Here is a 23,495-nt window from a genome sequence, read left to right as displayed (position 1 = left end):
GCCAAATTCGAGCTTCCTTTTCTCAAATAACAATGAATTACAGGTAGCCAGGCTCGTGTAGGTCTGGTGGTTCTCCAATACCACTCTCAGAATGCTGCTTTGCTGATGCAGGGACAGCTGACTGCTGTTTCCCCAGTTTGTATTCTAGCAGGCACAAGGATAAAGAACAAAATTCTTTTCCTTCTCATAGTTTTGTCTCATTAGTTGAGAAAGAATGCTATCGCCTATGTACATCTTGAGGGCCACAACCATGTTACATGGATGTCCTTAGCTGCCAGCAAGCCTGGAATTCCTCCTTTCTTGCCTCCTTTGTTCCTTTCTTTTTCCATTATATTGTGTGTGTGTGTGTGTGTGTGTGTGTGTGTGTGTGTGTGTGTTGGTGCATGTGGAGATCAGAGGACGGTGTGGAGAGTCAGTTTTCTCCTTCCATCATGTGTGTCCTGATGATCAAACTCAGGTCATCAGGCTTAGGAGTAATTTGCCTTTCCCTGCTGAGACATCTTACCCTTGCCAGGCTCTCCACCTTTCACTACTCCCTTCCTCCCTCCCTTCCTCCCTCCCTCCCTCCCTCCTTTCCTCCCTTCCTTTCTTTCTTTTTCAAGGCTGGGAAGATTGAACGAAGTTGTGATTTTGTAAGTAAGAAAGTGGATGTTGGGCAGTGTATGTGACAAAAAAAGGCAAACTGTTCATCACCAATGCAGACATTCTTGCACAAATTGAACTGTAAGGAAGCCAGATTTAAAACCATGTCTAGCTGATGCCAGAGTCTGTCTGTGTTCTTGCCTGCTGTGAGAGATGAACTCCAATCATGATGAATTGCAATTAGATCTTTATTTGTTCATTCTTTCTTCCTGTATGATGGGCTGTTTGGGACTAAGAACAAATTTTAATCATCTTGGTATTTGAGAAGCCTGTCCATAATTTGTTAAACGGATAGATGAAAAGATGTCAGGAAAGCAGTAATTTCTCCAGTTAAATTTTTTTCCTAGGAAATTCTTTTTCTCTTTCTTTTTCCAAGCAAGTGTGCAGTCTATTTCCGTACTCCAAAAATTCTTTTACTGTCCTCAGAGGGTGCACTAGATATTATAATAAGAACAGGTACTGCACTTGATATTAGCTGAAAGGCCAAGGAACAATAAAAAAAGAATTTACTGCCTCATGCATACATATGGGTGTTTGGTATGTGAACCCGTGTGTGTGTGTGTGTGTGTGTGTGTGTGTGTGTGTGTGTGTGTGTGTGTGTGTGTGTGTAGGCCTGAGGGTCTTCCTTTGTTATTCTCCACCTCATTCTTTGTAGCAGGGGCTCTCAATAGAATTCAGAGTTCATTGTAAGTCTAGTCTGGCTAGGCTCACTCCAGGTATCTCTTGTCTCTGCCTCTGGAGTGCTGAAATTACAGGTAGGCAGGCTGTCGTGCTCACATCTGAACTCTTGCCCTCACACTAGTGCAGCAGGTGCTTTAACCATGGAGCTGGCTCCCCATCTTGTAAAGTCTTTAATGTTATTGTCTTCTGTACTCTTTCATGCTTTGTTGGGTGACTTTTCCTGGGGTGATGTGAATACATGTCTATTCACCCCAGACAGGGCATAAGTGACAGAACAAAGAAACAATTCCACCCAGATCTAGCTTGTGAGCCATTAAGTTTATAAGGGCTAGTTACAGTAGCGTGGATGAGGGGTTACCTCAGCAACATGGACAACTCAAAGGCAGGTGCATCAAAGAAAAGCCCATTCTAGCATGGGTGATGACTCACATAAACTGCATACCTGCAGTTCATTGCCAGACTTATAGGCAGTTCCATAGGTCAGAGAATCTCTGGGGATCCTACTGGTTAGATAGCCTTGGGGGAGGGGCACTGTGGATCTTTTAAGTTTCAGGACCTTTCTGAGACCTAGCAGTTGTTTACTTTTTGATTTCAACCTTCAGGATGGAATCTTTGTATTTGGAGGAGACTGTTATACAATGTATCTATTTCCAGACAAGAAGCTTCAGATCGTAAGAAAGCAACCAGGGGTCTTTTGCAGTTAGTTGTATTTGCTGTGTCCCAGTCTTTTCTCTTTTTTTAAGTTTATTTATTTTCACCTTATACCTGTTTTTGTCTGCATAAATGTCTATGCACCGTGTGTGTGTATATTGTCCTTGAAGGCTAGAAGAGGGTGTTGGATTCCCTGAAACTAGAGTTACAGACAGTTGTGAGCTTCCCTGTGAGTGCTGAAAATCAAACCCAGGTCCTCTGGAAGAGCAGCACATGCTGTTCACAGGTGAGATGTCTTTCCAACCCCCTTCTAGTCTTTTCTTGGTCCCTAAATGCTTTATATGTGCTTGCAAAGGATAGTGCTGTTTCTTTTGGTTCCAAATCATCCAAACACTCCTCCACTTCACTGCTCTACTTCTTAGGGACTTGGGTACTACTTGAGTAGCTATAAGTGATAAGCAGCTCTGCTCCCAAATCTTATTTCTCAAGGATCTGACATTCTTTAGATGACAGAATTTTGGCAAAGCAGGTAGGGAAGAAAGAATTATTCTAAAGATAGCAGTTTAGCAAGTAAAAAAAAATATTCAAGAAACCAACCATTTATGTGCTTAGGGATTTTCCTTCAAGCTATCATGGTTGAATGGACAGGATTAGGCTCCATCTGTTTGTTGTGAGATACTACCTGTAGGAGACTCTTGACTTAAGTGGGATCTGTCCAGCTAAGCACGATGAGCTGGCAGGCGGGTGGGCTTCCACTTAGGTGGTACAAATAGTCATGTTAAGAGACTTCTGGGGCCTGGCATTGGTGGCGTACGCCTTTAAACCCAGCATTCAGGAGGCAGAGGCAGGAGGATCTCAGTGAGTTCCAGACCAGTCTGATCTACAAGAGCTACTTCTAGGACAGCCTTCAAAGCCACAGAGAAACCTTGTCTCGAAAAACAAAACAAACAAACAAAACAACAACAACAACAAAAGACAGATGTCTGGGGTTCCACTCCCAGATCCATGAGATCCTGGCCAGTAGCTTATTGGCATTGTACAAATTAGATGGCAAATAATTACTGCCTATTAAGCAGTTACTACAGTAGGCATTCTATTAAATGCTTTAATTTAATGCTCAGAAAAACATCATGATTGTTATTATTGTCATCTTACAAAGGAGGGATGTAAGGCTTAGTAAAAATGAATAATTGTAACATTCGTGGTTACACCCTTGGGTCACTTTCGGAGCTTTGTCCCATCTGACTCTTATGTAGCCTCATCCAAGCCACCTTATGTAGCAACCTCAATAATAATTAACTCTTTTCTTTTGCTAGTCATCTGAAGGCAAGATGGGCCACTGCAGCTCTCCTGGAGTCACCCTTGAAAATTCAGCTGGGGTTCTCACTCTTGTTGTGTCTGCTAACTGCCACAGTCAGAGCCAGCAGGGTTTTTTGTCAGTATGAAAAGGACATATGCCCATTAAGTTGGACTAAGTGCCCTTCCTTGAATGGATTATTCAAGACTATCTACCCATTAAAAGAGATCATGCTAGCTCATTGTGCACAAAGCACTTAATAGCTTTCAAAAATAGTGGTAATGGCCGTTTTTGATTTTGATAAAGAACATTTATTTGGTTGATCTGACTTACAATGTGAACAAAATCATAATGACTGGGCCAGTGAGATGGTTCAGAGGGTAAAAGTGCTTGCTGAGAAATCCTGATCCTAGGAACCTACAGTGGAAGGATAGAACCAACTCCACATGTGTACTGTGGCATATAAATGCCTGCACTCACATGCCTACCTGCTTGTGTGCCCCCTCCAAACACCCAAATAAAAAATAATTAAAATTCACAGTGGCGCCAGGCATTGGTGGTGCATGCCTTTATTCCCAGCACTCCGGAGGCAGAGGCAGGCGATCTCTGTGAGTTCGAGGCCAGCCTGGTCTCCAGAGCGAGTGCCAGGACAGGCTCCAAAGCCACAAAGAAACCCTGTCTCGAAAAACCAAAAAAAAAAAAACCAAACCAAACCAAAACAAAAAACAAAAAACCCCCAAAAATCCAAAATCAAAACCCAAAAACCCAGCAACAAAATTCACAGTGGCAATGTTAGTTACTAACACATGCTTACACTGGCTATTCTGAACTTGTTGGTTAGTTTTTAGTCTCTGTGACAAAGTATCTGAGAAAACAATGTAAAGGAGGAAGGATTTGTTTTGTCTCATTTTAGGTACTGGTCACTCTGTGGCTCCTGGGTCTGAATGAGGGTGGTGAGGCATAAATGACACCACAGCAAGGATTCTGTGGTGGAACTAACTTACCTCCAGGTAGACTGGAGAAGGTTGGAGACAAACAGAGGAAGAGGCTGGGGATTAGAGACAGGCTTTCAGATCATGGTTCCAGCAACCCACTTCCTCCAATCTGTCCTCACCTTCCAGTTTTTACCATCCTTTAATACCTCCCAATTATGAATCAATCAATGCATTAATTCACTGTGTAGGTCATTAGGCCCTAGTAAGTAGGTTCTCATGATCCAATACTTGCCACAAATGAGCCTTTGGAGGACACTTGTAACTCAAATCTTAACACGATCAAAGCTCTTAATGCTGTTAACTCATTTGATCTTCATAACAATTCCTTTAAAAATACAATTGTTAGGCTAATTTTAGGTGTAGAGGCTGAGGGACAAGAGTCACTAATTGGCTTCCTTTTATAAGGTGTCAAGACCTTCTAAGGTATCAATGTTGCAGCCTAAAAACATACAATGTAATCAGTAGGAAAACCCAGCTTCAAGGCAAGTTGTATAGTCTTTTCCAATTAGCCTGCACATTGGGCCTCATTAAGCTGGTCTGACTCTGACACAGATCTTCACCACTCTGTCCATTTTTAGGTGTTTAATTCAAGTTCAAAGGCCAAGTCAGAGACATGCTGCAAGTGACCTCAGAAATCATCTAACCCAGGGTTTCTCAATCTCTGAATTATTGACATTCTGGTTTGGACAACTCTCTCTTGTGGGGACTGTCCTATGCACAGGAGAGTTTTGAACAACATTCCCAGCCTCTATTCACTGGATGCCAGCAGCAGCCTCTATTTGTGAAAAGTGAAATTTATCAAATGACAAATATGGAAATGGGAGGTGTTGGAAAGGTACCAAGTGAACCACTGACTCAAAGGATTATTTTTACAGATACTGCAGTAAGGATCCAAAAAGAAAAACTAACTTGTTTAAAGTAGCAAGCGAGGGAAAGGTTAGAAGCTAGGCTATTGTGCAACATTCCCTCACGATGTACATGTCACAGTATGGGACCCAGGGAGGCAGATGCAGCTTCTATTTACAGCCAGGCAGGAAAAAAACTACTGGACAAACCTAACGGCACGAAGCTGATAAACAGTGAGGTAGCGGCTACTCAAGCAGCAAAGAGTAAAAACAAGAGAATGTGATCTGGACCGAGCACGTTTCAGCTCCAAGACTTGAAAAAATCCAGGTTCTTCCATTGGACTGAAAACGGGTCCCGATTGCATTGTGTAAACCGTAAAGCTCTTATAAACATCGAGCATTATTAAGATCATCAGGAATGCGATCATTCTATTCATAGAAAAGCATATATGAAAGTCTTCATTCCTGGACTTCTCCGTTCTTGGGCAGGAGAGGAAGCAGGCAAAGAGACCCTCCTCTCGCCGAGCGCCCGTCTGCTCCCCAAATCGCAGGCAGCCAGACGGGAGAGAACAGGTCACCCACTTCGCACAACTAATACCTCTAGCCTGAGTCGCTGCCCCGTACCCGGGTCCTTCCAGTTCCGCGCTCCGGCCGCCGCCCTAAAAGAGGCGGACCCTTCCCGATCCTTGCCTCCCAGAGCATCCCGGAGATTCCCGAGCTTTTCCGATCCCTTCATGGCCTCCCGCGGGCTGCCCGCGCGGAGGCGGCGGCGATTGCCGAGGGGCGTAGCCACGCCCCCTCACCACAGCCTCCTCTCGCGCGGGCGGCCCGAATCCCACACATCCAGGTCCCTCCCTCTCTCCCTCCTTTCTCTCTCCCCGCCTTCCCGGTGCTGCCACAGTGGCGGGACGGAGGATCCCGACCAGTGAGCTGGCTGCGGCTTCGCGCTCCTCCTCCTCCCAAATAAACAGCCCTCCCCACGCAGGGAGCCCGGGCCGCCCCCTTCCTCGCGCAGCCGGCGAGTGGTGAAAGAGCGCGGGACTGAAGGACCAAGGGACGGAGGGAGCCGCGCACGCGCTTGCGAGCGAGCGAGAGAGAGAGCGAGCGAGCGAGCGAGCGAGCGAGCGGCCGGCGCGAAGCCAAGCCGGAGCCGACCCGGTGCCGAAGCCGAAGCCTGAGTCGGAGCGGTAGCGAAGCCGAAGCGGGACTCCGGGCCGGCGCGCACGCACGCACGCACGCGGGGGGCCGGCGCGCGCGCCCGCCTGTCGCGACTGTCGGCTCCAAGGCCCAGGGGGAGGTGGCCTGTCGCGGGTCGCCCGGCTCCCGGAGGCGAAGGGGGCGCGGGCGGATGGCGGAAGGCGGCCAGCAGCAGCCGCCTCAGCTCGGGCCCGGTGCCGCTGCTCGGGGCATGAAGCGGGAGTCGGAGCTGGAGCTGCCGGTGCCCGGAGCGGGGGCAGACGGACCCGAGCCCGGCCTGAGCAAGCGGCCGCGCACCGAGGAGGCGGCCGACGGCGGGATGCAGGTGACCGCGCGGGACGGGCGCCCGGTGACGGCGGGCCGCGGCGGGCTCGGGCCTCGGGGCGCCGGGTGGGCCTGGCTGGAGAGTGGGCTTGGGGCCCGGTGCAGGGGCTGTGCTCCTAAGGGGGCCCCGCAGGCAGCGCGAGGGAGTGGGATTTTCCTGTTGGAGTTGGGGGATTGAACAGGATCGGGATGCAGTCTGTTTCTTAAACTCGTCCCCAGTTCCTTGAGAAGTTGGGCATCCTGGATCTGTTTGTCCAGAGGAGAGCTGTTGGGCCGAGTCGAGAACGAGGGAAGCTAGTGGGAAAGCTCCCGAGAAGAATGGGGAGCCTTTGGCTTTCCCTGGGCACACTGGGATGGGAAAAGGGGAGCGGCATGTGTGGACAGACTGAAAAGCCAGCCAACTCCTGGAAAGAGCCGAAAGGGGATGTGGCTTAGCTTGCGGGTTCAATCAGTTACACAGGGAGTCCTGAGAAGTCCGCGGAGTTTGGTAGTGTGGAGGCACCGTGGTGTTCAGTCTCAGTTTTGTGCAACGTGCTAATAAGTCTGGAGACAGACACTGGGCATGCCCTTCCAGTGCTTTACCCGTTGCATTCTACATTCGTAGGGCGAGTTCCTTAGTGTCCTGGAGTAGAAAAGAAAATCTATAGGGTTGTTGGGTCACTGGTTTCTGAGTTGTGCCCTCAAGGGTAAGCTGACTGATGAGGGGGTGGCAAAGATATTGATGCTGTGGGTTACTACTTAGTTTGAGGAAGGGCATGAATCTTTTATAGGCTTTAGGATTTGGTCTCTGTTTAGAAAATATTGGTTGTGAAATGGAGAGGCTCACTCAGCAGCAATGGGATGCTGTTTAATTCTTTTAGAACCATAGAATGTTAGAGATGGAAGGGACCACTAGGGCTTCTCAATCTAATACACTTAGAAGAGTTACTCGGAATAGCTGATGTGCACTTTCAGTGAAGTGTCGGTACTTTGCATCCTTTTGTGTGTGTGGTGGGAAAGGGTGTGCTCAAATTCCAGCATATTTTAACAACCTCATTTTTATAGATAGGGAATTAAAAGTTCAGAGAAGACTAGGGACTTGACTAAACCCAACCCGATAGCTGGTTTCATTCCTATTCCTGTGCTCTCTCCATTACACCACTCGTGGAAATCTCTGCAGCGCTGAAGACTTCCTGTGCTCTGCCTGACTTCCTGTGGCAGGGAAGGAGCTGTACTTAAAGCCTGGCATGTTTGCTGTGAGCCTCTTGTCTCCTTTGCAGAACCCACACTGTAACCTCAGTTGGTTTAATTAAAAAGGACTCCCTGGGTGTTTATTTTTGAATTCTTTTGTTTGCTGGCTTTTATTTCCCCTAGAAGTAGTCTATCGGGCAGAGTGATTGTGAGGTCAATCTCAGAGGCATAGGAAGAATGGCAAGACAAAGTGAGGTGGGTTAGCACTGGATGATAAAGAGGAGCCACAGGATAGAGATGCCGGTGGGCGTTTTCACTTGCTGTGTGCACACATCTGAGGACTCGTGTAGTCACTTTTTTTCTTCTGTTAGACTTAGTTAATAGTTCTTTTTGCTTTCCCATTCTTTCGCTTATGGCCTGTTATTTGCTGACTGCTTTCACAATGGCTAAGGATAGTGATACTTGGAAATGAAGTAGAGCATAGAGACTTTGGGGATGTTCAGAGGAAGGAGTGAATTAGGTCCTTTGGGTGCAATTGGATAACTTAGAATTATCCCTTAGAGAATTATTTTACTCTGTATACTTACAGATATTCTTTACTTTTCCCATTGTACATTTTTATGATTGTAGGTTTTGTTTTTGTTTTTGAGACAGGGGTGTATTTGTAGCCTAGGTTGGTCTTGAACCCATTGCGGTAGTTGAGGATGACCTTGAACTTCTGGATTCCTGACCTTCCTGATTCTGCCTTCCTGGTAGATTTCTAAGATTACAGGCATGCACCACCATGCCCGGCTCATTATTGTAGTTCTCTTAAACCATGTCACACAAGACTTAACATTGTTATTGACTTAGCCCCCCCTCTGTTTTTAACTAGCTCTATTATCCTGGGGAAAACTCATGTTTTGGGACCTCTTCTTATTTGGAAAAGTGTTTGTATAAAATGATTTCTAGGTTGCCTTCTTTAAAAACATAAGCCAAGTAAGTTCCCTTTCCTAACTGTATATGTGACCTGGGCAGGGAGACAAATGAATGAAAACTTAAAAAAACCCTGTAGGTGTGTAATACTTAACTAATGTTTATCAAGAAGCTGTGATACTGTTAGGCACTGTTTGTTTTGTTTTGTTTTTGAGGCAGGATCTCTCAGTCTAGTTCTGGCTGTCTTGGAGCTTGCTATATACACCAGGCTAGTTTTGAATTCATAGATCTTCCTTCCTTTCCTCCAGAGTGATGGTGTTTAGGCACTGTTTTAACCCTCGAGGATATAAAAAAGAAACCCTACTTTTGTTGAACTAATAGCCCATGGAAAGAGACAAACCAGCAGTTAGCTTGTGAGAAAATTAAGCAGAGAAAGGGATAGACAGCTTTAGAGATGGTGCAAAGTCTCTCTGTAGGTGGCCTTTGAAGTGAAGATGTGGGTCATTCAGAGGTTTTAGGGAAGAGGATTCAGGCCATTCAGTGGTTTAGGGAAGAGGAACCTAGAGTGCTCAGACATTGGGAGGGAAGCAGCTTGGTGTGCTGCACAGGAGGCCAGTGTAGCTGGAACAGATTGAACGAGCAGGCATGGGCCTTCTCAGGAGATAACATCAGCACTTTAGATGAGCCTGGAGGCTCTGTGTAAATATCTTATCTTCATATAGGCTTTTTAGTATATGGATTTGTTTTAGAGCATATTTTTTTCCCTCATATCTGAAGACAGCTGCAGTTTTTCTGAAGTCATAGCTGGGTCCTTGAAGACATCCAGACAGGATAATTGGCGCTATTAGACTTTGCTTTTGCCTGCTGGTATATTTATATGAATCTACGTGTCATCTTTTATTGTCATTAGAGGCTTTATTGTGCCTACTTCCTTAGACTGTAAACTTCTACAAGGCAGAAACTGTATTTCCTTTGTTTATTTTTCATTAATACCTGGGTTTATAATAAATGTTCAATGTCTGTTAAATTGAAGTTGAAATTTACCACTTACAGATAACATGGGGATTAAATTAATCATGAGATTCCTGAGTAAAGAAATCATCACAAAATTACTCAGTGCCCTGGAGGGCAAAGGAATACCCCCCACCCCCAGAATGCAGTAGCTGACTGAGTTAATTTTACTTAGTGAATGGAATGACAACCCTAAACTAGGTTCCAAAGCTGAGTCTTGTTGGGTTGGACCCCTTAGCTTTTGGACATCATTACTTCCAAAGTGGAGTTCTGGGACTCCAGAGTCTGGGCTTGTGTTGTAAGCCTTAGGCTCAGGAGGAACCTAGAGAGAGGAAGACAGTGCTGTCTAGAACAGTACACAGCCATCTTATGAGCAGAGAAGAGTCAGTCCACTTAGCCAGGGAAGAGTAGAAAAGTAGAGAAACCTGGACTGTGGAGTTGGAGGAAAGAGATGGAGTCAGTATGAACATTGAAAGCATGGCTGAGAAATGAGACTATGAAAAATGGAGCTTGGAGATAGTTACTGCTCTTAGTGTAAAGCTAAGTGTGTAACGTGTAGATGTTATTAGCACATCATCCCACTTTAGCAAGGCTGATGTATATGACATGGATGTTCTACCAGACACACAGGGATGTTTTGGATCAGCCTTTCTAGTGATTGCAAACAATTTAATCATCAAAAATTGTGTTTTTATGTAATTTTCTAGGAATTTGGCTGCGGTATAAGGTAAGATGCATCTTAGTTATTACTTAAAACCTTCAGCAAAAGTCTTTATGGCAGTGAAAAGTTGGTATGTGATGATTTTGTGGCCTAGTAACTATAGTTATCAATCTAGAGTAGCTAAGTGAGTTCAGCAGTGTGAAAAAGTGTGGTGCACATGTATGTGTGTATATAAGTGCATACATTCTGGGGAATGAACCTAAGGTCTTGTGTGTTTGGTAATTACCCTACCACTGAGCTATGTCTGTAGTCTGTTAGGTGTGTATGTGTTTTCCTAGTACTGAAGATCAAACCCTTGATCATTCTAGGCAAGCATTCCACCATTGAGCTATATCCCAGCCCTAATTTTACTGTATATTTTGAGAAAGCATCTTACTACTTTGCCTGGGTTAGCCTTGAACTTAATGTGGCCTAGGTAGGCTTGCTATCCTCCAAGTCAGTCTCCTAAGTAGCTAGAATTATAGATCTTGACCATCAGGTGTAGTTCACGTTTCAGTGACTCTAGCAGTAGGGAAGGAAGCTCTTCCTGGTCTCAGAGGTGGGCTCCCAGGTATCCTGTGTGTGAATTCGGTGTCTGTTGAAGTCGTTTATCTTCCCTTTGCTCATTTCCAGGTTGATTTCCTTCTAGGTAGGTATCTATTTGGACCCTCGTTTGGGTTTTTGGTTCTGCTGCTGGGCATGTGCTGCTCTCAGTACTCAATAATGTACTTTTCTTTCAAGTAATTTCGTGGGTAGTATCTCACTTAAATGACTTAAACCTGATTTCTCTCTGCCTTAGTTTCTTAGGCTGCCACAACCAAATGTCACCCACTGGTGATTAACAGACATTTATGTCTCACAGCTGTGAAAGTCCAAGATGGTGCTAGGATGTTTGGGACCTCGTGGGGTCTGGCTATCTGTTAAGGTGGCCTTTGCTCACTGAGTACATCAATGAGAGAGAAAGTGAGAGCTATGTAATGATACTTATCTCAGTGGTTCCACCCTCACGACCTCATGGAATTCTAATACTTCCAAAGACTCTTTCTCCAAATGCTGTCACTCTGGGAGCTAGGGCGCCCACTGAATTTTGGGAGGGCACATTTAGATGGAGAAAACTGAGGCATAGTCAAGGGGGAAAAAAATCACAGATTATTTTTTTCTTTTTTTGGAAATTTTCCTTTCATGTATGACATGGAAGCCCAGAAATGTAACCCTGGGGGTGTATTTGAGTTATAAGTGGAATTATTCTTCTAGGTTACTCAGACTGAGGGGATTGTGTCTTAACTCCCTCCCCTCTTCTAGCTACCTTGTCATTCTTTTCTCTATGGCATTTGAACATAACCTAAGTTAAATAGAGAGTGAACTTTGATGTTGTAAAGCAGACTAGTGCAGACAGACCTCAAGATTACAGGATGAGGGGAAAGCAATGCAGAATCCTTAGTGTAAACATGTATGGCAACAGTGCTGGTGAGGTGCTAGTCTGATGTCTCTCAGGCCTTTAGTGACTGTTGGGCTTTAATTGCAGAAACAATTGTTTGGTGAGTGATTTGTTTGAATTTTTTGTTATATGTTTGTAAATACAACATCATAAGTACCTTTATTCTGGGCACACTTAAACTTCAAGTAGAGACAAGAGGGAAAGAACTGTAGAGGTGGTGGAAAGGAAATGGCAGCCTCTGGAGCACGAGCAGACAGATGGAGTGAGGCATGGCGAGTGCATACGGTGTTTAGGTGGCCCCTAGCACTATTGAGTTTCTTACTCTTTTCCCCTGCTGCCCCAGTAGGAGCGGGCAGCTTACATGGCTAAGGTTTCATTATCTAATCCATCACAGATCAGCTTGAATAAGCCCATTGGCTGATGCTGATCTAGTTAGGGTAGTGCAAAGCTGCTTGAGCCAGGATTGGGACAAATCGGATCAGAACTGCCATGTGAATCCTGGACATATTTCTGTAATTTGGGTTGGCAAAATGGTTTGAGAAATCAACTGAGAGAGAGAGGGAGCAGCAGGGCATTTCTCTCCCACCCCCAAGACATTCTCTTAGGGACCCTGAGGGGAGTGTGTATGGAGGGTATATTTCTCTGCAGTTGCTTTGATTAAAGTTTTTTTTTTTTTTAAAGATTTGTTTATTTTACTTTATATGTGCGAATGTTTGTTTTGCCTGTATGTGTGTATGTGTAGCACACATATGCCTGTTGGGTCTCCTGGAACTGAGGCCACAGTGTGGGTGCTGGGAAAGAAACCCAGGTCCTCTGCAAGAGCAGCCAGTGCTCTTAACCTGAGTCTTCTCTTTAGTTCCTGAGCCTGAACGTTTTTGATTATTAATGTTCAGGAGTCACCTTTTTAGTAGCATTTGGAGATTCCATTTGTTATCATCTAGTTGTGTCTCACCTTTCTGGGTGATCCCTTATTTGAGACTTCCTTTATAGGGGGAGAGCCTATTATTACCAAGCTGGTTGTAAAAGCATTTGTTATCTATATATTTTACAGGTGGTGTAGTAAACACCATTAGCCTCTCCTGTTTGGATTTGAGTCCTGGCTTCTCCACTTACCAACTCTTGGCAAGGTCCTGAGTTCTTGCATTCACATCTGTTACCTGGAAGAATGAATGCTTATGAGCTACTCCAATGAGTAACTGAGATTATTTAAAGTGCCTATCAGTGTTAAATGTTGATTCCCAGCTCTCCTTGTGTCCTTCTGTACTGCATTCAGTCAGTTCCTGCTTACTGCTTGATCAGCATGGAGTGGTTAATGTGCTTCCGATTGATTAAGTGCCAGAGTTGGGAGAAGAGCGGTGTGTTAAACTGGGGAACCTCATTTGCTCTATATCCAGGAGGAGGAAGAGAATGAACCTGACATTAAGGTCTCAGTGTGTGTGTGGGGGAGGGGGGGCAAGTGTGTATGTGTGCTTTTGCTATCTTGGTTCTTGCTGGGGCTGAGGGTAGTGTAGCTAGTCTGTAGAATCCAGGGGAGCCTTCCTGGGAGGCGGGTGACAGATTGGTTGTTGTTCTTCTGGATCAGTGAAAACATGTTTCAAATCATGAAAGTTTGTTGAATGACTATGTTGCATTAAGTATATTGATTGCTGTCTTGGTTTTTTTGTTTTTTTTGTTTTTGAGACAGGGTTTCACTGTGTAACCTTGGCTGTCCTGGAACTGATTCTGTAGCCCAGGCTGGCCTCAAACCCACAGAGATCCTTCTGCCTCTGCCTCCTGAGTGCTGGGATTAAATGCACCACTGTGGCAAGGCTTGTGTGTTTTGTTATGGCTTGGGTTTGTGAATTGAATAGGGTTACCTCTTTTCTCAGTATCTTCAAACCAGCTTCAGGTAGGAGTGATTCTCCAAAAGAAGATCTGCTGTTAACTGCTCAAAATATTGTTGGAACCTGTGTTTGCCCCAGGATCACATCCATTCTCCTGTTAGTCTACCTGCCCCCTTCCTTTTCCTTCTCTCTCTCTCTCTCTCTCTCTCTCTCTCTCTCTCTCTCTCTCTCTCTCTCTCTCTGGTTTTTCGAGACGGTTTCTCTGTATTGTTTTGGAGGCTGTCCTGGAACTTACTCTGGAGACCAGACTGGCCTCAAACTCACAGAGATCCACCTGCCACTTACCTCCCAAATGCTGGGATTAAAGGTGTTTGCCGCCAACGCCCGCCACCCCTTCTTTTTCTACACTCTACCTCCATGTCCATGTCCAGAGACTTGTAGTTTGTGAGGACGCCAGGCCTCCACTTTGTTTCTGTTTCTTTTCAGGAAACTCCTGCCTCTTCTCTCTCCCATTGCCCTGGCCTCCTTACCCCCTAATTTGTAAGGCACAGTCTTCATGACTTGCCTGAGTGTTGATTGTTCCCGGATTTCTCCTGACTACTCATCTACCAGTGTCTTTAGTTTTGTTAGTTGGTTTTTTGTTTGTTTTCTTTTGATAAGCATATGTCTATGCTTTGTATGCACATGTGTATGTGTGTTTGTGTGTATATATATGCTCACTGGTGCATATGTGGGTTTGGAAGCTTGAAATTGATTTCTGTTATCTCTGACAATTACTGTCCGTCTTATATCTTATATAGGTTGTTGTTTTTTAAAAAATGTTTTAAAAAATATTTTATTTAACTTTATGTGCATTGGTGTGAGGGTGTCAGATCCCCTGGAACTGGAGTTAGGTAGTTAGTTGCCAGCTGCCATGTGGATGCTGGGAGTTGAACTCTTGGTCCTCTGGAAGAGCAATCAGTGCTCTTAACCAGCCCATAGGTAGGTCTTTTGCTGAACCCTGAGCTTGTCTTTCTGCTAGTCTAGTTAATGAGCCGGCTGGGGTCTGGTTCCCCATCTCTGCCTCCCTCTAGCTCAGATTATAGGCTGGCTGCCATACCTATTGGCATTTATGTGGGTTCTAGAGATCTGAACTTCAGTCCTCACACTTGTGTGGCAAGCGCTTTACTCACTGAGCCATCTCATCTCCTTAGCCCCTGTTACAGGACTGACTTTCTTTTTTTTTTTTTAATTTATTTATTGTGTATACAACATTCTGCTTCCATGTATATCTGCACACCAGAAGAGGGCACCAGATCTCATTATAGAGGGTTGTGAGCCACCATGTGGTTGCTGGGAATTGAACTCAGGACCTCTGTAAGAGCAGTCGGAGCTCTTAACCATCTCTCCAGCCCGTTACAGGACTTTCTAGATTAGCATTTGATCAGATGTCTACCCTCCACTCCTGCCTGGACTATGGAATCCTTAGGGGGCCATAGGATTGAATACTGTGCCTACCCCAAGTGACCAAGGAACCCTGTTCTTGTAGAAGTGAAGATTTTTCTTCTGTTTCTCAGTTGTGGTTCACAGATGGCTTTAACAGTTTCCCCAGATTTTCCCTGAGGGTCTGGCCCTTGTAGCTCCTGTGAAGGCTGGGTGTTCCATGCTCTGTGTGTGTTACTGGATCTCTCCATTGGTATTAGGGTTAAAGGTGAGAAAAAGCTTTCTGAGAGCAGAAGCTGGGGTGGAATTGTCAGGTGGGCATGGCAACCTGATATTTGATTTCCTGTACTCAGATATTAATTGACTGCATGTGTTATGTCGAAAGCTCCTTTGTAATGGTATGTTAAGGAAAAAAGGAGCTACACCAGTGGGAAAGGCATTTGGAACTAACATGTCAGGCTCCCTGGAGCAGCCTGTTGTTGGCTTGCTGTTTACCATGCTGCCCAGAGAGTGTGGAGGGCTGAGGCTGAGATATATCACTACCTTAACCTTTCCTGATCAGCCAGGGAGTTTCATCAGATACTGTAAAGGGTTCTAGGAAGAATAGTAAGTGGAGACATTTTACACAACATATGTTTGTCTTTTAGATCACTCGTGTTGGGTATGTTTGAAAATGAGGAAGTTTGACACAGGTGGTGGATTTCTAGAAGAATTTTATAAACATTTTCTTTCTGCTTCTTATTCTCCCCTCTGGTTTCACTTGGAGCTACTCATTCTGGTTGCTTTGTAACCCTGGCCTGTTTTCCAGCTTCCAGCTTTCCCCAGTTAGTGTAGTAGAGGCTTCCTAAGGGCTAGTGGTTGTGCTGCATGTTACCTGGCTTTTTATATTCTGAGTGGATGCAGCAGGTTCTACAAGGGGGTGGGAGAGCAGCTGCAACACCCCTTCTGACTTGTCTTGCACTGTGTGGCATCTAGAAATGTCATGATTTCATGAGTACTCATGATAAGCACCATCACAAAGTGGGTAATATTCTTGAATTATCAAAGATAGGGCTTGACTAACAGCATTAAAAACCTGCTTTTCCAAGGGAGGAAACAGAGGCTTTGAGATGGGTGTCTTAAACCATACATACTTTTTTCTTTTTTAAAGGACCCAGGTTCCCAATAACACTCTTATACGTGAGGTCTTTGCCGCATAGAGACTGGTTCCTTGGTTTCTTCTTTGTTGAGGAAAAGTACTTTTGCTTTGGGTATTAGGTTTTTTTTTAGGTATATGGTTTCCTTTTTTGTTTGTTTGTTTGTTTTTGAGACAGGGTCTCTACAGCCCCAGCTGTCCTGGAACTTGCTGTGTAGACCAGGCTGGCCTCTAACTCAGAGATCTGCCTGACAAGTACTAGGACTAAAGGTGTGAGCTAGGCATATATGGCATTCAAAGGAGACATTCTGTTTAATTTTCTTTCTGGCTGCATTGATTTTTTTTTTTCTTTCCTGATCCTAATTGGAAGTACTACAAGCAAAGCATGAGGATTTGAGAGATGGGTTGGTGACTGTAGGTCTGATTCTTCCTGCTCTGGAGGTGGAGGTGGGTGTGGGCGTGGGCAGAACAGGGGCAGAACTGGTACTAGGAGAGCTAGAGGAACTACAGACAGAGCTGTGGGGTCCCAGTGTGGCTTCCAGCTACATTAAATTAAATTAAAGTTAAGGAACAGAGAGACTCATGGGAAGTTCTTCCAACTGTTTTATTTTGAGAGCTTCCCCCTGCAATTGGCAGCTGTTTGGAGGAGGGGACATTAATTGCTGACAGAATATTTTCCAGAGCAGACCTATATGGATCTCATTTAGGGATCAGTTTCTCGAGACTTTGCTTCAGCTTTCCAGGAAGGTTTCCTGGTGGGTTTTGTGGTGGGCTTGCTTCATTTGCCTCTGACTCTGGGGCCAGCAGAAAAGCAGCTGCCTGGAGGTATGAAGCTACTTGCAGAGATTACTATCTTCTCTTGGACTTTTACACTACTGCCTGCAACCTTAAGTTTGTTTTCTCTTATCTCTGTTTTTAAGTGTTTTCTTTCTGCAGTTCAGCATGCTGAACAGAAGTTCTTGAGAGGGTTAGAAATAATCTTGGTGGAAGGAAGAGGTTCCTTTGGTCAGCTTCTTCCCTCCTTCAACTTTCCACCCCATGTAAAAGCATCTGCAGATGAGAGATCTTTTACCCCTAATCAGGCTGGATGTGTAGCTTTGGCAGCCCTTACCTGCTGCAACTTGGTTTCTGTGGGATGGGATGGTAGAATTGTGTGATTTGAAAGCACAGTTTGGCAAAATCAGAAGTTTTGTGGTAGTTCTCAGCATCACACTGCTTAACTCATCAGCTGTACCTCATAGAAACTAACAGGAACACTCACTGTCAGTAGTGGGCAGAGTTGGCTTGGTGACTTTATTGGAACTTGAGAAAATCTCCACAGTGACTGCTTCTTACACTGGGAGCTTTGGCAGAGCTAGTACTTTTGAAAGTACCACAGCAGGTTTGTATTGTACATCTCTCTAGGAGAGAGTGGAGTGGAGTGCTAGGCAGGGTTTCAGAGATCCTGTGTTTGCTGTACTCACAGGCTTACTGCATGTTTTATGTGGTGCATTGGAACCTGAAGCTATAGGCTGATTCATTCCTCCCAATTTAATATCAGTTAAGACTGAGGTAGGTAGTCCTGGTCTTGTTCAGGTTTGCATCTGGCTTTATAGACAGTCCTTTTTGGGGCGTAGGGGAGGAGCAAGGTCTCTCATGTCCCAGGCTGGCCCTTCCTGACTCCACCTTTTGAGGGTTGCGATTATAAGCATGCACCACCATGCTCAGTTTAGGCAATGCTGGGTATTGAACCCAGGGCTTTGTGCCCTAGGTATTAACATTTCCATCATCCCTGGCCCATGTTACTCATTGCTCATTGTAGACATCTTTTGGCTCCCTCATGTGCATAGGTCTGTAGCTGCTTCTTGTGGTACTAAGTAGGTCTTTTTGCTGTAACCATTTGGTTTGAGCTGGTTGTTCTACAGTGTTAGAGATCTGTTGGTTTCCTTGGTACAACCTGCCTTCAGACTCTTGTTATTGTATGTGACACAGTAGTCACTCAGAAAGATGCTTATCAAGGACCATTAATGATTTTTGACAACTGACTAAAAATACAGTGATGATAGATGGCCCTGTCTGTCTGTGTGTTTGTGTGCTGTTTACTTATGTCACTCTAGGTCTTGATTTTTAGTGATGGAAAGGTTATTTTAAGAATTCCTTTGATATTCTTGATGGGCTCGTTTACTTTATTTTTTTGGATTTTAGCTTTAGTGTTTTAGACAGTTAGTAAAAACTTAACTTGATTTAACAATATCTTTCCAGAACTTGATCAATCCTAAACAATACATCTGGTCTAACATTGTTTTTTGTTTGTTTGGTTTTGGTTTTTTGAGACAGGGTTTCTCGGTGTAAATTTGGGGTCTGGAACTCACTCTTGAATTCACAGAGTTCCACCTGCCTCTGCCTCCTGAGTGCTGGTATTAAAGGCAGGCACCACTACAGCCTGGCTTATCTAACATTGTTTTAAGCAAAGCAGATTGTTTAATGGAGTATTCAAAACTGTATTCTGTTGATCTTTGAGTAACATAATATTTTGGGGAAGAAAAAGATAAAATTGCTTTGGTAATTAGAGTTAAAAAGGTAGAAGGTACATTTCCAAGCAGATGTTGTGACTTTATGTAAAGGCTTTTTTGTTTTTGTTTTGTTTCTCTGTGTTGCCCTGGCCATCCTGGAACTCATTCTGCAGAACAGGCTGGCCTTGAACTCACAGAGACCTTCCTGTCTCTGCCTCCAGAGTGCTGGGATTAAAGGCGTGCGCCACCAACACCCTTCGTAAATGCTTTTAATATGACAGTGAGGATGTCTGTTAATGGTTTCAGGTGTGTGATGCTCACAGATGCTCTTCTCAGACCCCAATTACAAAATCTAGAATGGACCTCACACAGTCCTCAGCTGGTGACTGAGCTTCTGCCCTGTGCCATGTATGCACAGTTTCCAGTGCCAGGGAATAGTCATAACTTACTAAATGTTTATTGGAAACAGATAAAACTGTGTATCTACACACATCTCTCAATGATCACATCTCTGCATCTGAAGCATGCTGTCTAAAGTTATATGTAGTGGTCATGAAATTCATGGTGTATTTGTAAACGGCTTCTCCACAGGCCTCAGCCTATCCCTACAGCAGTCCTAAAAGGTAGGACTATGGAGAGGGGACCTGAGACTCCTCCCTGAATCTAGAGGCTCTTTATCAAGGCCTCTTAAATTTTGTTCTTCCATAGGAATTACTGGTATGACAGATGCAAACAGAGCACATAGGTACTTTGTTGTCCTTGACTGCTACATACTTAATACTAAAAGCATCTCTCCCTCCTGCTTCAGGTTCCCAAGTGCTGGGATTAAGGGTGTGTCCACCAAGCCTATCTTAAAAACATCACCAGTGATGTTGCTTTCTGTAGAACTTGAAGCCAACACTGAAACCCAGTTTCTTCCTTAAGTTATTTGGATATAGCCAGTGTATGTCCAAGTGCCAAACAGAATATCAGGGCTTTGTGTGTTTATCTTGGTTTCCTGTGGTTTAGATTTGTGGGAAGCAACAGGAGATATGTGGTTGTGGTGTGAATGATGGGTTTGTTTTTGTTGTTGTTTTGTCTCAGAATTCTCTCATTTCTAATTTTATTGTTGGTTGAATGATGAATTAACAGCATGTCAATCAGTAGATTGATCATAGAAGGCAAAATAAAATTAAGACTGAAGGCTTGGAAGGTAGCTTTTCCCAGCCCTTGGCTTTAGTTAAGGGGAATAGTTGATGTACTTAATAATTTATTTTGGGGGCAAGGCCTCATTGTGTAGCCCTGGCTGTCCTGGAATTCACTATGTTGACTAGGCTGGCCTCAAACTCAGAGATTTGCCTGCTTCTGCCCAATGAGTGATGAGACTACAGGTGAGTGCCACCACACCTAGCTCTACGTTTATTTTAAAACCTGTGGTATATTCACAATATTTAATATTCAGAATACACAGAGATTAAGGGCTAGAAAGTCTGCCTTCTGCCAGCTTTCCGTTCTCTCCTGGGGTACCTGGTGTGGTAGTGGTTGTAGCTTCTCCACAATGGAGACCGGCCGTATACCTATCCCTGCCTCTGACAACTATAATGCAGGTCTAGTACTCAACACCATTCTGATTGCTACTTTTCTCTCTTTGGGCATACTCTCCTGTCCATTTGACACCCCTCCGCCCCCTTTCTATTTGTTAGCTTTCTAGAATTAAGATTGTTTTGTTTTGAACTTCTGAGATAACCACATCTGTTTGTGTCTAGTGTGAATGAGTCCTGGACCTCATTTGGTATGCTGCCATATTTTTCATGAAACCAGAAGCACAAGGGCCAAAGACCTTGACTGGTGATAGCCACAGAGTTATTGGAGTAAAAGACAAGTACCATCAGCTTTTTGCTTTCCCAGCCAGCTGCTTCAGGTTCTTTGTCTGTACTAGTGGGGCAAGCTGTGGGTCAGATAGCCCATTTGTCATTGAACTGGTTCCTCATGGTCCTCAGGATCTGCCTTGAGTCATTGCACATACAATCTGACTGCAGTGTTTTTATTTCATGTGATATCTCTTGTAGATCAGACATCTCCCAAGTGCCCAGGTTTATTTTGATTTGACTGTCAACTGCCATACACTGAACCAAATTCAGTGTTGAGTTGTGAGAAAGGAGGGTTTAATTGGTAGTAGATGTTCCCATCTCAGCAGCCATAATGCCATTTGCCACATGTAACCCCTATGTTTGTGGAAAGCTCCAGGTTGATCTTTTCTAGAATATGGGCTCTGTGTAACTGAGGCCTGATGGGAAGTAAGAAGATACTGCTTAACACACAGGAAGTTTGTTTTTGCTCAACACACAGGAAATGTTTTTTTGTTTCCTGCATGGTGTAGGGGATCAGATTTTGAACTTAGGCTTGATTCTAGCTCAGTTACCTTTACAGACTAGTGCATTTAAAGATGGGAAGAACTGTTATACTTTGTTTTGAGATAGGGTTTCTCTTTGTAGTCCTGGACCTCACTATGTAGACCAGGTTGGACTTAACTCACAAATTCACCTGCTTCTGCCTCCTGAATGCTGGGATTAAAGGTAAACGATACTGTGCCTGACTTGAACTGTTGTTAGTGTTGGACTTGAGCTGTTTTTAGAGTTGGCTTGTATAGTGGACTTTGTTCACATGAGTAAGAATGTATAGAGGACCAGTGTCCCAGTAGCCTGGAAAATGGGAATGAGGCCAGTGGAGGTGTGCCTTCCTCTCTACCTGGTTGTCAACCTCTCCTCAGTCCAAGCTCATCACACAGTCATTGTGACCTTTGAGGCTTCTCAGTGGTGAATCAGGTTTGCTCTATCTTAGTGGCTTGAGTCTTTTGCCTCAACAGTGAATGGAAGCAGACAAGGCACCAGATGCTCTGTTGCTTCGCCTAATGCTCTTTCCTTCACACCCAGTGTAAGGTTTCCAGGTATTTGTGCAACCTGATAGCGGAAAGCGCCTGCTGTAGCATTCTAGAGATGGGTTGGCAGGGGGCTCAGGTTACTCTGTGATCTTGATAAGAGCTATCGATCTAGGTTGGTGGCTGTGGAGGTGGGGGGATAAAGCTGCCAATGCCATCTCCAGTGGGAAAGGTGATGTGGCCTCTGCAGGATCTGTAGAATGTCCCCCCAATTAGCCTGAGAGGCCTAGCTAGTATCTCTAGAGAAACAGCACACATTTGATATGTGTATCTTACCTTCCAGAGAATGTGGCTTAGTAAATGATGGCATACAGGAGTAGGCTAACAATGTGGGAACTGTGAGGTGCAGACCTAGGGGATAGGGTTATTATTTTTAAAAACTTTACCTCTTATCCTAAAACCGGAATCTATCTGAATCGTGACATGCTGGGCACAGTATGAATTTTCAGTGGGGCAGTGATGTGTGCATAGACTACTGACAGGTAATGCTTTGGTGACACTGTATTTCCGAATCTGAACAGTTATTACATTGTAATAAAATCCTGAGTCTAGAGGACTCATGCTGGTATGAGATTGCCTAGAATCAAATTTTGTCTCCAGTTACGTATCTGAGAGTTTTATGGACAAGTTCTTTCTGGTTTTAGTTCTTATTTGTAAATTGAAGATAGTAATTCGTGACTCACAGGTTAATTGAGTTAAGAGTTCACTGTAGTGCTTCAGCAAGGGCTAGTGTTATTTGTTGCTAGGGGGTCGTGACACATGGAGCAAGGATACAGGAGACCTTGGCAAGCACAGCTGACAGGTGTTCACTGACAGACTACCCAGAAGCAAGAGAGTAAAGTGGGGAGGGGTATCGGTGTTTTCAAAGCTCTGTAGAATGTTGTTGTGTGTGCTGCTTTGGGTCCTGTGATGCTTTCAGAGCTGGCTCAGACTGCCCTGTGGAGGGAGCTGCTGAATGCCTTTCAGCTTTTTTGGCGTTTCAGACAGACTTGGGTACTTTAAGGCAGGACTTCTTAACCGTTTTCTACAAATAACCCCTTTTTGCCCTAGAATTTTAGAACTTAAATATATGGGTCAGCAGTTAAGAGCATTGGCTGTTCTAGAGGAGTGGGTTTCAATCCCTGGCTCCCACATGGTGGCTCACAACTGCCTGTAACTTCAGTCCTAGAGAATCTGGTGCCCTTTCCTGGCCTCTGGGCACTATATGCCCAGAGTTGTAAATGTGAGTATGGTTTTGGAACTTACCCATTGGATTTGGTGGACTCAGCAGAGGGTATACAGATGAAGACAATGGTTTGCCCTCTCCCAGAACCAGTAACCTCCTCCCCTTTCCTTGTCTAATTTTTTTTTTTAATTTTATTTATTAAGTATACAGTCTTCTGTCTGCATGTGCCCTGCACTCCAGCAAGGGACACCAGATCTCATTCAAGGTGGTTGTGAACCACCATGTGGTTGTTGGGAATTGAACTCAGGTCCTCTGGAAGAGCAGTCGGTGCTCTTAACCTCTGAGCCATCTCTCCAGCCCCCTTGTCTAATTGTTGATGGAGCCAGACTTTGGTATTCTGTGATTCTATTAAGTCTAGAGAATGGCACTTTGCAGCCCTTCCCCGTCCTCTGTCTCATATATACTTCCCCGACCTTCTCTTCCACAGTGTTCCCTGAGCCTTAGAGGGAGGGTGTTTTATTTAGTGTTGTTCATGTGCATCTTGGGCAGGCACAAGTCTACATTCACCACCATTCATTGTAAGGAGAGGCTTCTCTGATTAAGCCTGGGGCCAGCCTTTGCTTGTGGGTATAACAACAGATACTTAGAAGGCAGTTTGCTGCTTAAGTCAGTTTA

General features: G+C 44.6%; 1 protein-coding gene across 15 annotated transcripts in view; it reads left to right on the top strand.

Annotated features, from left to right (window-relative positions):
• Positions 1 to 5,996: 5,996 nt before the first annotated feature.
• Positions 5,997 to 23,495, top strand: part of Rbfox2 (RNA binding fox-1 homolog 2) — a 249,525-nt gene continuing 232,026 nt past the window's right edge. For 3 of the 15 annotated variants that reach the window (XM_035440735.1, XM_035440739.1, XM_035440738.1), the window contains exon 1: positions 6,004 to 6,633. In XM_035440735.1, the coding sequence (XP_035296626.1) occupies positions 6,460 to 6,633 (174 nt within the window). In that variant the 5' untranslated portion in view covers positions 6,004 to 6,459. Of the gene's footprint in view, positions 6,634 to 23,495 lie in introns of all 15 variants that reach the window. The other 12 variants (XM_027403906.2, XM_027403895.2, XM_027403888.2 and 9 more) reach the window with 9 other exon arrangements.

Source organism: Cricetulus griseus, chromosome 2 (genome assembly GCF_003668045.3).
Source record: "Cricetulus griseus strain 17A/GY chromosome 2, alternate assembly CriGri-PICRH-1.0, whole genome shotgun sequence".
NCBI classification, from domain to species: domain Eukaryota; kingdom Metazoa; phylum Chordata; class Mammalia; order Rodentia; family Cricetidae; genus Cricetulus; species Cricetulus griseus.
This window is presented reverse-complemented; position numbering and strand designations above follow the sequence as displayed.